A 14,732-nucleotide genomic window follows, 5' to 3' on the forward strand; every position below is an offset into this window, starting at 1 on the left:
TGAGGATACACTTTAACCAAAGCCAATGTCGTCAGCTTTAATAAATTGCTTGGTTAGGATTACTTCCGTTCTTGCGAGGGCTGATGTGTGTTGTTCGGTCCGTTTCCAATTCCAAAAAGGAAAAATATATTTATCTAGCCTCGTGGTATGTGACCAGCGTGTGGGCGTTTTCATAGTGGCCGTGTCAATTCGTGTCTATACCGATATGATGGTTCGTGTCTTGAATAACTATTGGTTACGTACACTCATCTGGTGGCAACCCTTTTAAAAAAATAAGAGCTTCTTCCTTGCAGATCTATAGACCAAGCCCATTTGTATTGCATATTAGTGTTGGGAAGTATCGAGTACTTTTGAGGATCGAGTTCTTTAGTATCGATACTTTTAGGGATCGGGTATTTTTCAGAGTACTGAGTACACAACTGAAAACAAAATTGATAAATAATTGATAACAATATCGATATCAAAATCGACACAAATATCGATAACAAATTCGATAAAAATATCGATAACAAAATCTATAACAATATCGATAACAAAATCGTTTAAAATATCGATTACAAAGTCGATAAAAATATCGATAACAAAATCGATAAAATTATCGATCAGTCGACAAGTTCCGAAAATATCGATAGCAAAATCGATACCAATATCGATAAAAATTTCGGTAACAAAATCTATAAAAATATCGATAACAAAAGCGATAAAAATATCGAGTGTTATATCCATAGGTCCCGAGAACCCCGAAAATCTCGAAAATCCCAAAATAGTTCCCATATTGAGTCTCTGTGTCTCTATCTCTATCTATATCCTATTCTCTATAATAATTAGCTTTATTTTAATATTCCTTCCTATATCCTCATCCTCATCTTTTTTTATATTTATCTTTGTTTTTACTTTTATGTTTATCGCTTTCTTCATCTACACATTTCCCTTCACCTTTGGCCGTATATAAGGAAAGTGTTTAAATTCACCTTGGTCTTGATTTTTGCCTTTATCTTTACGCATCTTTGTTTTTGTTTTTATTTTTACCTCAAGGTAAAGTTGCCTTTATTATTTTCTTTATCTATGTACTACTCACCTTTACTTTCATTCTTGTATTGGTCTTTTTGTAAGTATTATTCTTTAACCTTTTATAACAAGTTTTTGTTAAATTAATACTACGTGCATACATCAAGAAGCATGTGTTTCAGCTCCAGCCATTTCCGTTGCACCATTTCCGTGTGCAATTTCCATTGAATTTGCCAACTTACTCGCAACCAACCAACCGCCGCTAAAGAAGTTTCACTTCAAAAATTAAAGCTTCTCGCACATCTAGCGACCCAGCCTTTTGATTTGACATATAATTTTTTTCGAATACAACGAAAGGTGCAGGTTTTATAATAAAAAGGCGGCAAACCTTCCAAAAAAGTCATACCTTTCTGTACATTTAGAGGCCAAGCCCTTTAGTTTGGAACCTCAGTTTTTAAAATCGAATAATCGGTGCAGATCTGATGACGTTAACAAAAAATGCCTTCATGTATTGTATTTATACATAGTACATACATATTTAGATTTGAAATAACCCTGATATTTGTGTATTAGGGGGTTATTAGAATCCAGATAGGAGCTTCTGCAATACTTGATTTGTAACTTTGACTTTTATTTCTGCTTGATTAAATCCTGATCAAAAAAATAAAAGGAAAATTTTAACTTTTATTTTTGCCTTAAAAAAATAAAAACAGAAAAGTCAGATTTTTAAAAGTCATGGAGGAATCACAATCTACAGTGAAAGATGAGTCTAATAGTATATATATAATGTATAATGGTCCACGTCCGGTGGTTGTGTGCCCAGAACGGCATTCACAGAGCGGGAGTCTACATAACTCGAGAGTGATTCCCTGTGAATGCCGTTCAGGGCCTGTTGGTAGGCTGACGGGTCCAGGGGTTGTTTAATGAACCTCTGGACTTCGTCCGTCAGTTGGTTGTTGTTGTAGCGGCTACAACAACCCCGCCCACCTCTGGACTTCGTCCGTCAGTTCATATAGATGCCTCCTGACGTGCCTTGCCGAGGGCTCCTCTGCAAGCAGCTGTCTGTTTGGGTGGCCACATCTGTGGCTGGTGGTGGGGAAAGGCCACCACCCTGTGGAACCCCCTGTTTTATTTTTCTAAGTTTGCTCGATTTGTCTCTAAACATTACCAACGAGTGTCGACCTTTCAGATAATTTGCTGACCACCGTTTGAGCCTCTGTGGGAGAGAGGAAGCCCATATATCTTCTAGTAGCGTGGAATGGCTGACAGTGTCAAAAGCCTTTGACAGGTCCAACGCTACTAGAATCGTTCTCTCACAGGGACGGTTACGGTTAAGGCCACGAGTTATCTGAGTGTTTATGGCGTTGGGTGCTGTTGTTGTACTGTGCACTTTACGGAAACCATGCTGATGCTTCGCTGGGGTGAGGTGGTTCGTGAAATACGGGAGCAGCAGGGCCTCAAGTGCCTTCGCTACCGGGGAAAGGAGTGTTATAGGTTGATACGAATCTAGACAAATTGAGGACCTCCGTTAGGTACGCTACCCCCGCAGGACCCAAACTTTTCAGCATCAGCATGCATATTCCTCCGGGACCCATGGCTTTGGAGGCTTTCGCCTTCCCGATGTCCACCTGAACTACACCGCAGGTGAAAGCAAGGAGAGCACAATTTGTTGGCAGTTTGTGCAGCCTTCTGGTCACTCGACGCTTGGTTTTGTCCACCGGAGGCTGCAGTATGAACTGCCGGCTAAAGCAGCTCTCGCATCGCTCCGGGTCCGACGAGGCATGGTCGCCGAAAGAAATTTCGACTCTGTCGTCGTGCTTCGTCGGATTGGACAGTGACCTCACCAAAGCTTACTCACACCAGAGGTGAAGTTACAGGTCTTCAGATGCTCTTCCCACTTCTTCCGTTTATGTACGTTCACTATTTGCCGAATCTCCGCGTTGAGATCCCTGATACGGGGATCTCCGGGATCGGCCTGACGTATCACTGACCCACGTCCGTCAGTTGGTAGATATGCCTCCTGACGTGCATTGGCGAGCGCTCTTCTGCAAGCAGCTGTTTGCTGGGATGACCACGTCTGTGGCTCTCCACAAGGAACTGCTTGCAGAGCATTGTGTTATAGAGTTGTCAAACTATCGATGGCACTATCGATAATATCGATAGTTTCCATTTTTTTAGACTATCAATACTCATTGATAGTTTTTTTTTATACTATCAAAAATATCGATAGTTTAGTAGGACTATCGAACTATTGTTGGTAATACCTGCATTTTTTAATTTGAATTAAAAATTTTGTTTTTTAGTCATATTCAAATATGCACTCATTTAGGCCAACATACATGTGTTATTCGTAATTCCTGTTTTGTTTGTATAACTTGTGTTTGTTTTTGAGCTTTCTAAAAAGAGAAATATTTTGGCTATGCAGTTACATAATTTTGAATTAATATAACTTTTATGAGATAATATTTATTTCACTATGATCCTGTAAAAACAAAGTTACCTAACTAATTTAGCGTTGTCGATAACGCTATCGATAGTGCTATCGATAGTTTTGTTTTTTTCGAGACTATCGTGAATATTGATAGTTTTTCTGAAAACTATCAAAACTATCGATGGTGGTGTGCCTATCGATAGTCTGACACCTCTATTGTGTTATGCTCCTTGATTGGGAGGCATCCGGTCGTTGTCCATAGTGCCGTGTTTTGGCAGGTCTGTATCTTCATCCACTGCTTCATGCTAGTCCCAGGCGACCATAGTTTAAAACCGGCCGGCCAATTGCCTTGTAGGTTGCCAACAACGTTTCTTTATCTTTGCCCCAAGTGCTGACGGCCAGCGACTTGAGGACAATTTTGCTGCTCTGTACTTTATTGACAATTGCGGTTGTATGCGCCGAGAAGGAAAGCAGACTGTCGAAGGTCGAAGGTAGCTCCGTGGATTTTCGGGTTATTCATCGTCGGTATTGTTACGCCATCAACGTGAATACCCAGTTGCAGTCTGACCTCCTTGTCCAGGTGGTGAATAGGGTTGCCGAGGATTTCGCAGGGGATAGGCCAAGGCTCCCTGCAGTGAAAAAGCGAGAAAGTTCGGCGAGATAACCGTTTGTTTTCGAGTACAAGTCATCAATTCCATTCCCAGACGCCATGGTCACACAATCGTCAGCATAAGAGACAATATTGACACCCTCTGGTGGTTGAGGAAGCTTAGAGATGTAATAATTAAATAGTAGTGGGGACAGGTACCCCCTGTTTAATTTTACGTGGCTTGCTTATTTTGTCTCTGAAAATTACTGACGAATGTCGACCACTCAGGTAATTCGCCGACCACTGTTTGAGGCCCTGTGGGAGAGAGGATGCCTCTATGTCTTCTAGTAATGTAACTTGTGGTGCTGCCGTATTTAACAAAACTGTTGCAAAACACTACTTTAAGTTCCCAAAATAATTTTGTACAGTGTTTGAAGTCAGCCCGCAAAACCTGTTCCTGTACTGAAACCAACTACCAGCAACAAGCTAGGGTGTGTTTAGATGGAGATGGTTTCACTCCATTCTCTTTCATGTTGACTGCTATGTTATTTTACTACTTCACAAAAGTGCACAGACTGTGGAAATACATTTCGGTAGTTCACAAGGTGTCGTACTTGTCGTATTGTTGTATGTTGTAAAGTTTTTAACGGCTAAATAAATGTTTAGAGGACTTGAAATCACCACCAACTATTTTTTAATTGTGTGAAATTTCATAATAAAACTTTTATGTCAGCTTGCGAATTCCGTAAATATAGATTTAGCCGTTTAAAGTTTATGACATAGAACAGTATACAACACCTTGTGAACTCCCTAATTGTAGCTGCTCATTTAACGTATCTACATACCTGCTGGCGCGCTTGGATGAAACGACTCTAGATCTTTGGGTGACAAGTGTGATGGAGTGCTTGGATTGCTGTTGAATTGATTGATTTGATTGTTGCGACTCCGATTATTATTTGTGGTGTTGTTATTGGTATTGGCGGTACTGGTGGTTGGTGAACCTTCAGGTTGGAAATTGTTTTTACCTTGAGCATTTGTATTTGATATGGCAGTAGTGACGGTTGACGTCGTTGTTGTTACCCCCAGTGTTGTTGACATCGTAGACACATGTACATCCATATTTGGCGAGTTCGCTGGTATACCAAGTGCACCTGATGTTCGGGGTGACGGCAAAGATAAGTTTGAGGTCGGGTTATTAGGGCTAGCTGGATTTGGAGATTGGGTTGCAATGGGCACAGACGCCGAGCGTTGTGTGGGGTGATATGGTGGGGGCGGACCTTGTGCTGAACGTATGGTTTGACTACTATTTGTTGTAGTTGTGGATACACATGTCCCTAGCATATTAGCTCTCAGGCTTGCATTTCCCATACTGGTAGAGTTTGAGCGGCAGAGTGTTGCTGGCATACAGCCGATATCGTTTGCCCCTTGACCCTTATTTTTAATACGTTCTTCGAAAAACTGGTGCTGTAACTTAGACCATTCCATTTGTGCCATTCCTACTTGACCAATTTCTTGAGGATGCATACCGCCGGGACCTATTAATTTAGCTACACTGCTATTTAAATTGCCATCTGCAATAAAGTTGCTCATCATTTCAGGGGAATTCGGCATAAGGCCAGGAGTGCTGATATTTCCACTTCCTCCCGCTCCGCCACCACTATTGCTTCCACCGGAATGACATGATAGTGAATTTCTAGGCATATTTCCAGCACTTACATTCGAAGAAACCGCGCCAATAACGCCATTGGATCCACATTGGATGTTCGGCTGAGTGTTACTTTGCATTGATTTATTTACGTTGTTCATTTCATGGGTACCCATTATATCCGTAGACACCATATTTCCATCGGCTAATGCTGTAGACATATTTTCGGGGTTGCATATGTTTTGATTGCTGGAATTCATTACATGTGGCGGCATGTTACGCATATTCGGATTCAGCGGGTTAATCATCTGCGACACCATGCCAGCTGGGCTTGAATTAGGTAAATTTAGCATTAGGCCAGCAAGATTTCCCGGCACACTGTCTGCACCCAATTTGCTTAACTGATTTGTACCCTGTAGTGGATTAGATAAAAATTGATCTATTTGCTTTAATTTTGCCAACTGCTCTTCTCGATGCTGTCGTTGTTGTGGCGTTAGATTCTCATCAGGCACTTTGATGCCTTGCAATGATGGCGTCCCATTATCGTTTGCAACGTTTGTATCGGGTGCACCAAGGGGCTTATTGCCAACAGCATGAGATCCCCCAGTAACATGAGATCCTCCAATGATGCCGTCTACACCGTTAGGTATTTTCATGCCAGTTTGACCTTCATTTGCAGCGCCTTCCAGACTATTTCGAGATTGCTCCCAACACATTAAGTCGTTTTCACTACCACCCAGTGCTTCGGGTACATCGGGAAAGCTGGTGATATTAGGTTGCCGCAAAGATGCTTTACTATCCAAACTTCCACTTAGGCCGGTGAAGTTAATTTTGTTACCATTGGGCTTCTGTGACATTTTTGGTACTGAATTGCAGCCACCAATCCATTGCTGACCGCCAGCACCTACTGATATGTTACATAAGTTAAGCGTATTTTGACGCTGTAGCTTAGATATTTTCATTGGATTTTTCATAAAGAAGTCTTCAAGAAAGTTTTTTGTTGCCGGCTGTGTACAGTGGTATGCTATTATTGTTGGAAACTGTCCGCTTAAAACCGACTCGGCACCCTTATTTGCTAACTGTGTGGAAAAAACAAAAATATGATTTTGCTGCTGCATATATTCCATGCAGTTGGCAATTGAGCCACCAGAATTACTGCTGTTATTTATCATATTCGCTGATGGATGATGTGTACCGCCAATACAAGCATCACCAGATACATTAGCAAGAGAAGAAACCGGGACAGGGACATCTTCCGCACATCCGCTGGGACCATTGTTATTTATAGAACTTAATACAGATGCTAGTTTATCGTTGTTACTATTCGAATTCGTACCATTATTATTACTATTATTAATAGCCTTCGTGTTTGATACATCATCCAGTTTCACTGTGAAATATTTTGAAAAGATTTAGTCAAAGAATAGAAAATTGTAAACCACTCTAGTTCAATGTGAATAATTTACCTGGTGTGCAGGAACGCACCTCCACTGAGCTACTGCCAGATAAGTTTGCAATTGAACCGAAACCGGCCGGTGACATTTCTGGTGAAACGTTGCCCTCTTCTTTTTTAACTTTAATTAGATTATTCATAACATCAGTTTCGTCTTTCACAATAGACAAAGAATTGATCGTCGGTGTTGTGCAAAGCAAATTCTTACTTGAAGGTGCCGTAAGGAGATTAGTACTTTTATCTAACGACTTCACACCTGTAACAAAGATAGTTGAATACAGATTTTAGTAAAATGGAGTGTTGAGCAGATAGCAATACAAAAATTTTTAACTAACAAATAACTCCACATACCATTTTCTTCTTCTTTTACAGTTAAACTATTCAGGCTTGTTTTCTTTTTATTTCCAACTTTATCCGGATTATTTTGGTCCTGTAGGATATCGGATGTACTATCTATTGCTTTTGTTATACTTGATGAAATATTGCTGCTATCCGAATGATCACTGCCATTATTGGGCGAGGAAGCATTACCGGTATTAGTACACGACTTAACGCTACCATTGGAATTTTGTCGCATCATAGATGTGGACGCGGATGTGGAGTTTGTAGGGCAATCACGTTCACGCTTAACAGTAGAATCCATTGCTACATTATTAGAGACACCACCACCATTGTTGTTTGGCGCTTCATCTAACATGCTCTGGTTGGCTGCGCTGTCTACAAATGAAAAAAAATTCGAAGATGTGCACAGTGTGAATCAGAAGTTCATATTTCGATATAAGAAGCAAGAGAAAAACAAATGCATTTTTCCTAACGGATAAAGGTATCTGTTTTATTTCTTGCCGTTAATATTCAATGGAAGACACATTTTCTATGTCCAAAGAGGCGCATGAATCCGTTTAATTAACATCCAATCATTCTGATTCATATCGAGTTTCGCTTTGCCTTCAATAAGCAAAATGCTGAATTAAAAGTTTTGTAAAAGGCTTGAAGAAAATAACTGCAAAATAAAAGAAGTGGACTTAGTAACTTTTCACTCGGGTGGGCTATCATATAAAGCACCACAGTCATCGACTAACTCTTAACTTATTCGGACGTGTGTTCATACAAGTATTATTAGCTCGCAAAATAACAATACTAATAACCCGCTGTCATATTTTCGCTTTTGTGCACCTTCGCATCAGGAGATCTTTACACACAAACCACTTTCGTTCCCAAGACAGTCGGGTCTACGTAACCGCTCAGCCCAGCCCAAAAAAGCAATAGACGCAATTTCAACCGAAATTGAAAACATAAAACAACTCAAAGACGGATCACTACTCATACTAACACGAAACTCAAGAATAGCAGAGAAATTCTTAAAACTAAAAACGATTGCTAATCTTTGTCCAGTCATGGTAAAATACCAAGACAATTTAAACACGGTAAAAGGAGTAATCTATGCGCCTTGCCTGAACTTTGTATACGAGGACGAAATTATGAAGGAACTAAAAAGCCAAGGTGTAACGAGCATATACAAATTTACTCGCATGACTGAGGGCAAAGTTGTTCCCACTGGCAAAATTGTCCTATCTTTTGACCTCTATCACCTACCCAAAGCCATTGATATTGCTTGGTACAAAGTCAAAGTTTCGCCATATTATCCAACACCCATGCGCTGCAAAAACTGTCAGCTACTAGGGCATACGAAAACACGCTGCACCAATCCTGCCACACGTAAGCAATGCGCAAACTGTGGCAGCGATCACGCCGCCTCAGATAAAGACTGTCTAAGATTTAGGCAAACTCAGGAAATCCCAAAAATTAAAACTGTCGCGAAATGCTCCATGGGAGAGCACGACGCAAATATAATGAAAATAACACTCTAAATGCAAACTCCAAAAGCACCTATGCAAACGTCCCCATAACAGGTAAATCAACATCCATCAACAAGACACCAACCCCAACAACTAATCTACCAAAACTACAAAAAACCACTCCAAGCAATAGCTTAAACAATACTAGTAACAAAACAACAACAAGCACATCCATGGCTAAACGTCCGGCTACATCTCCGCCAATAAAAACTAATCTACCAAAACTACAAAAAACCACTCCAAGCAATAGCTTAAACAATACTAGTAACAAAACAACAACAAAATCACTCACACAAAACGTAAGCTATAACCAACAACACAATTCATCTCATCACATATCCCAGCAAACCAAAACTATACTTGACAACATATCTACTATCTCACCATGCACTACACTTACTCAAGAATTATTAAACAAACACGAATATTTCATGCCAATATCCGACTCGGACGAAGGACCCAAACTATAAAATACTAATATACTATATTATATCACCCCTATTGCGAGTGTCGACTGGCAGTAGAATAGAAATTTGTCGATTGAGTCGATCATCTTTTATTTTGCTATTGTGTAACTTGATCGATAAAAATTTGTACTATTGTGAATGGTTGACCAAATTGTAAATAGCTGTTTGTTTGTTTACATTTGTTTCTTTAGTGTTTCATTTATATCATTTTTAAAACAATTGCTTTATTATAAAATTAAAAAAATTGATACAGTTGAAATATGGTTTAGTGATGAGGAAGATGATGTGAAAGGCAATAGATTAGTAGAGTTGGCTAAAGCAAGAAGGAAATTGCGAGATTCGTCGAATCCCTTGGAGTTGGATGATGAAGTGTATGTACATACATATGTGAATTTTATGAATAGCAGTTGCGTTCCAGATGCTTCACGATTTGCAGGAAAAGCTATTTTCGCCATTAATAAACCTTATGGAAGGTGGCCCCGTGGAACAACTTCCTGTAAAAACCCGCAAATCGTGAAGCATCTGGAACGCAACTAGTTTAAGCAATTCGGTACAGTTAAGTTATTTGTACAATGATTTTTAGTATTTGTGTCCAAACGCGTGACCCGATTTAAAAACTTTAACATACGCGTGTAGTGAAAGAATTAAACTTTAATTTAAAATAAAGATTTCAAATTTCTGAGTATTAGGGCCGTTTTCTGAAGTAACCTTTAACTTTAAAGCTCACTTTATATTTAAAGGCTGGATTAAAAATAAAGCTATGTCCAAAGTTAAGCATTGCTATTATCGGTATTTTACGTATGTATGTTTCTTGGTTGTAAACCAATTTAAAACCGATAATAAAATGCTTAACTTTAGGCACCATCATAAATTTTAATGCAACCTTTAAATATAAAGTGAGCTTTAAAGATACAGGTTACTTGAGAAAACGGCCCTTAGTATATTAACAAATTATGCAGTTTTTCGTAAATTTTGATGTTAGTTCTGCGCAAAAACACTGTGGATGGCGTAGCCGGAGTTATATGCACAAGAAATGTTGAATATCTTTCACAATAGAAGCGGAGCTTCCGCCCCTCTTCTCTGGGAAGACAGAAAGGAGAATTCTACTTATTAAAGGTTATAATCCGTAAACGCCTAAGTAGAAAGAAGTTCTGCGCAAAAATACTGTGGTCAGTGAGTTTACATTTTCTATGTCGAAGTGCTAATTTTACACCATTTAGAAATGGGCCCGGGGTCTGTAGAAGGGTCAGAGAGGGGAAGGATGACTTGTCTTATAGTTTGGATTGTGCTCTTTCTAATGGATGGGGTTTTAGGTGCCACACCCCTTCCCCTTCCCTGCACGCCACAAAATCATAGTACAAATAACTAAACATTTCCCAAGAAAATTTACTAAACAACCAACTTTACAGGTTTTTGAAAAATTATCGTTTGCCGAAAGCTGCATTTACATATTTGCTTGAAACATAGGAAAGCAAACTACAAGCTGGTGTAAGAAAAACCTCGATACCCCACGATAGTAATATTGGACCTGGCCAATCTACTGTTTCCCTGGTTTTGACAGAAATGTTCCATGCTTTGGAAGAGCACGTGTGTAAAAATTGGATAAAAATGAATTACACTGATGAAGAGAAACGAAAGGCGAAAATGTATTTTTTTGAGAAAAGTGGAATTCCAGGCGTAATAGGTTGCATTGATGGGACACATATTAAAATCGTTGCCCCAAAAAAGGATCTTCAACACCTTTACTATAACCGGCAAGGGTACTTTAGCTTAAACGCGATGATAGTAAGTATTTAGGTAAAATATTAAATGAAAGTATTATTTAAATATGTTCATTTACAGGTCTGTGATAACGCTCTGAGGATTCGTTACATCAATGCAAGATATCCTGGGGCAACGCACGATGCTACGGTTTTCAATATGTCTTCTTTAAAACCCCAATTAGAAGATGACTACCGCAGGGGTGAAAGGAATTTATTATTAGGTTTGTTATTATCAAATTTATTGGACATTTCGATGGCTTTTACACAAATTTGTATATAATTTTCAGGTGACGCAGGATATGCTTTACAGCCGTATATGCTTACTCCATTCCGGAACACCGATGACGGATCAGTGCAGGGTATATTTCACAAAAGGCATGCAAAAGCTAGGAATATTGTGGAATGCACGATTGGGGTGTTCAAAAATCGGTTTAGGTGTTTGTTAGGTGCTCGTGCGCTGCACTATGAGCCAAAGAAAGCCACCCAAATAATAAACGTTTGCGTAGCACTGCACAATATATGCATTTTTTACAATGTTGAGTCTTCGAATGAAGAAATTTATGATAGCCAAGACCCAGAAAACTATGAAGATCAAGGTGACATCAATGTTCAAGCTGGCCATATAAATCAAGAAGCCGTAGAAATAAGAAATAACATTTTACAACATATGCGACTTCAGTCTTAAATCTTTTTTTTATTGTTTGTACGTATTCATCGAAGCACAGTTTTTTTAAGTTTTATTAATTTGTTATAATTCAGGTAATTCAAGTTTAAATGAAAATTAATGTAACATAAAATGTTAAAAATTGAATATTGATAAATACCTACTACTTAAAGAATAATCGTAAACATAAACAAAAAATCTTCATTTTCAACTAAATTTGGCCATTGTTAAAAAAAAATAGCCTCATGTGTACAAATTAATAGGATCGCGACATTTTGACAAGTTTTGACTATTTTTTTTGTTTGTTTAATGTTAATTAACTTTTTATAAAAGTATAGTATATATGTAACAAAAACTATATAAATCCTAATATCAGACTTTGTGAAAAAATTATAAAAACTGCAGTTTCACCGAAATTTCAAACTTTATCAGAAATAAAAATAGTATTTAAATTATTTTTTGTAGCCCATTAAATTTTAATACAATAACGTGCAAGTTTAAACTTAAAAATTGCCGTTTATTATACTAAGATTTAATGGGCTCCAAAAATTAATTCAAATACTTTTTTTTATTTCTGATAAAGTTTGAAATTTCGATGTAACCGCAGTTTTTATAATTTTTGCACAAAGTCTGAAATTAGGATTTATATAGTTTTTGTTACATATATACTATAATTTTATAAAAAGTTAATAAACATTAAACAAACAAAACAAAATGGTCAAAACTTGTCAAAACGTCGCGACCCTATTAATTCGTCCGGCACCATACATATACATATATCCGTCCTGTATTACAAATAAGTATATTATATATAACATATATTTTTCACCCCTGATATGCTCACATATTAGTATAAGTCCAACACATAAATACATTCATATACATTCATACATATGTATTTTCATTTTTAAGGTAAAAGCTAAGTACTTTTAAGTACATATATATTTAAAGTAAATAGTAAATAATATTTCACATTATAAAAAATCATTTCATCTTCAATTAAATTCAGTCATTGCAAAATACTTTTTAAAAACTATAGTAAGTATTACTTAAAAATTGAACCCAAACGTGGTATTTTTTTTTAAATTTAGTTGAAATGATAAAATACCTTGTTGTGCAAAAGTAAGCAACGAAATTGTACTTAATTTATTTTGCCATCTACTTTTACTGATTTATTTTTAATTATTTTTTATAAAACTAAAGTTCATTTTATATCAGGCTGTTCTATATGATAAACTATACAAATAAAAGTTTGCAACTTTGTACAAAACTCATAACATTTAATAAATTTAAAAAAAGTTCATCAAAATTTCAAACCTTTTATCACGCTTTTTAAAAACTATTTAGGTATTCAGTTTTGTAGCATATTTAATTTTACAATAATAAAGTGCAAGTTTGAAGTGTCTTCAAAACTGAATACCCAAAAAGTTATTAAAAATTCTGGTAAAAATTTGGAAATTTTAATATTTTTTCATATCAAATGTTGTGAGGTTTGTACAAAGTTAGAAACTTTGATTTGTATAGTTTATGATAGGCAAAAACCTGATATAAAAAGAACTTTAGTTTTATAAAAAAATAATTAAAAATAAATCAGTAAAATTAGATGACAAAATAAATTAAGTAGAATTTTGTTGCATACTTTTGCAAAAGACTGTATGTTACCGTTTCAGTTAAATTTAAAATCACAAAGTTTGCCTTTAAGTCTTAAATGTATACTTACAAAATTAACGAGGAAACGTTTTCTTTTTGCAGCTGCAATAGTTGAACATTTAGTTTGAGTTTCTCACTTCTATGTCCGTTTTTATTTCCAACCTCTTCTTTAAGAAGCATTCGTTTTTGTTTTTTTAATTCTAGTTTCTCTTTCTCTATAGCCAGATTTTCTTTTTAAAGGTTGTATGACTTCCTTACAGAACTTTCTATGTACTTCAGGCTCTTTTTTACATTATTTGCACTTTCTTCCATTGCCTCAAAATGCTTCGCGTGGTTGTTTACTTGCGTTTCTAGTAATGCAATTCTCCTATCATTTGCAGTAGAATTGGCAACTTTTCTTCTTCTTGGAGTACGATGCACTTCAGAAATTTCGGTATCCTGGGTTTCACGCATTTCACAATCTTCCCCAGATATTGTGATGTAATCACTACCACAAGCTACCTGCTCCTCTGGGATTTCCTCCGATTGAACAATTGCATTGTGTCCGATTTCTTGGCCTGGTGGGTCCGAACAAATATAGTACCTTAAAAAACTTGCCACCCCTTCCTCCAGTGGCGTGAGAATGTGCAGACTGTTTGGGCCCCCACCAGTTGCACGAAATTCTGCCCTGTTTTCCGAAATTTTCTTTTTCGTCTTGCTCTTCAAATCTGTCCAAACCTACATAAAATATACCCGATTATTTTATTAATTAAAGCTTAATATGTATTTATTTCACCTTTAACCACTTTTCCCATGAACGTAGTGGTGGTCCCAAGCTGTTCAGCTCTACGGCTATGGCTTCCCATCTGGGCTTTCCCCGAGTCCTGCCGCAAATTCCTTTCGCCAAGTCCTGATTGTCCTGCATCAGCTGGACCAGCCGCCCAAGTTGCTTCTTATTGCTAACCACTTTTGATCTACAATTCACACACATATGTATAGTAAATTTTTGTACAGCTTTTGATGAAAATAACTTACTTTTTATCCATTATTTATTTATTTATATCACGAAAATTTTGCTCACGCAAACTCTATCGACTCAAAAATAGCAGTAGAAGGATAAGCGATTAAAAACTATTCACAGTCGCTCATTGAGCGACTAAGCGACACTCACAATAGCATCGATAATCGACAATCGCTTAATAGTCGTTTATCTACTGCCAGTCGACA

The 14,732-nt window shown here is 37.4% G+C and overlaps 3 protein-coding genes across 5 annotated transcripts in view; 1 reads left to right on the forward strand and 2 right to left on the reverse strand.

The window, feature by feature from the left end:
* The window catches only part of LOC118745614 (protein BCL9 homolog), a 94,184-nt gene that overhangs the window by 64,015 nt on the left and 15,437 nt on the right, over window positions 1-14,732 (reverse strand). For both annotated transcript variants that reach the window (XM_036479128.1, XM_036479129.1), the window contains 3 exons: window positions 7,478-7,843; window positions 7,140-7,382; window positions 4,874-7,063 (listed from right to left, as the gene is read on the reverse strand). In XM_036479128.1, the coding sequence (XP_036335021.1) occupies window positions 4,874-7,063; window positions 7,140-7,382; window positions 7,478-7,843 (2,799 nt within the window). The remainder of the gene's footprint in view (window positions 1-4,873; window positions 7,064-7,139; window positions 7,383-7,477; window positions 7,844-14,732) is intronic.
* Window positions 10,937-11,910, forward strand: LOC118745615 (putative nuclease HARBI1). Its single transcript, XM_036479130.1, has 3 exons — window positions 10,937-11,234; window positions 11,292-11,433; window positions 11,500-11,910. Exons 1-3 carry the CDS (start codon window positions 11,013-11,015, stop codon window positions 11,895-11,897), a joined length of 762 nt encoding a protein of 253 aa, XP_036335023.1. The 5' UTR covers window positions 10,937-11,012; the 3' UTR covers window positions 11,898-11,910.
* LOC118745616 lies at window positions 13,753-14,687 on the reverse strand. Of its 2 annotated transcripts, XM_036479132.1 has the most exons (3): window positions 14,541-14,687; window positions 14,302-14,479; window positions 13,753-14,243 (listed from the first exon to the last, which is right to left on the reverse strand). In XM_036479132.1, exons 1-3 carry the CDS (start codon window positions 14,549-14,551, stop codon window positions 13,761-13,763), a joined length of 672 nt encoding a protein of 223 aa, XP_036335025.1. In that variant the 5' UTR covers window positions 14,552-14,687; the 3' UTR covers window positions 13,753-13,760. The 2 variants fall into 2 exon arrangements, with proteins under 2 accessions (XP_036335025.1, XP_036335024.1); XM_036479131.1 differs by having other exon boundaries at window positions 14,302-14,687.

This window comes from Rhagoletis pomonella, unplaced genomic scaffold (assembly GCF_013731165.1).
Source record: "Rhagoletis pomonella isolate Grant_MI unplaced genomic scaffold, Rhpom_1.0 Rhpom_scaffold_00009, whole genome shotgun sequence".
Taxonomy (NCBI): Eukaryota; Metazoa; Arthropoda; class Insecta; order Diptera; family Tephritidae; genus Rhagoletis; species Rhagoletis pomonella.

Bases quoted from the DNA above. Each gene is read 5' to 3' on its own strand.
- LOC118745615 (XM_036479130.1), top strand. From the start codon at position 11,013: ATGTTCCATGCTTTGGAAGAGCACGTGTGTAAAAATTGGATAAAAATG. The intron at 11,235-11,291 runs GTAAGTATTTAG...GTTCATTTACAG, and splicing joins TTAGCTTAAACGCGATGATA to GTCTGTGATAACGCTCTGAG. The intron at 11,434-11,499 runs GTTTGTTATTAT...TATAATTTTCAG, and splicing joins TGAAAGGAATTTATTATTAG to GTGACGCAGGATATGCTTTA.
- LOC118745616 (XM_036479131.1), bottom strand. From the start codon at position 14,496: ATGTGTGTGAATTGTAGATCAAAAGTGGTTAGCAATAAGAAGCAACTT. The intron at 14,244-14,301 runs GTGAAATAAATA...TATTTTATGTAG, and splicing joins CATGGGAAAAGTGGTTAAAG to GTTTGGACAGATTTGAAGAG.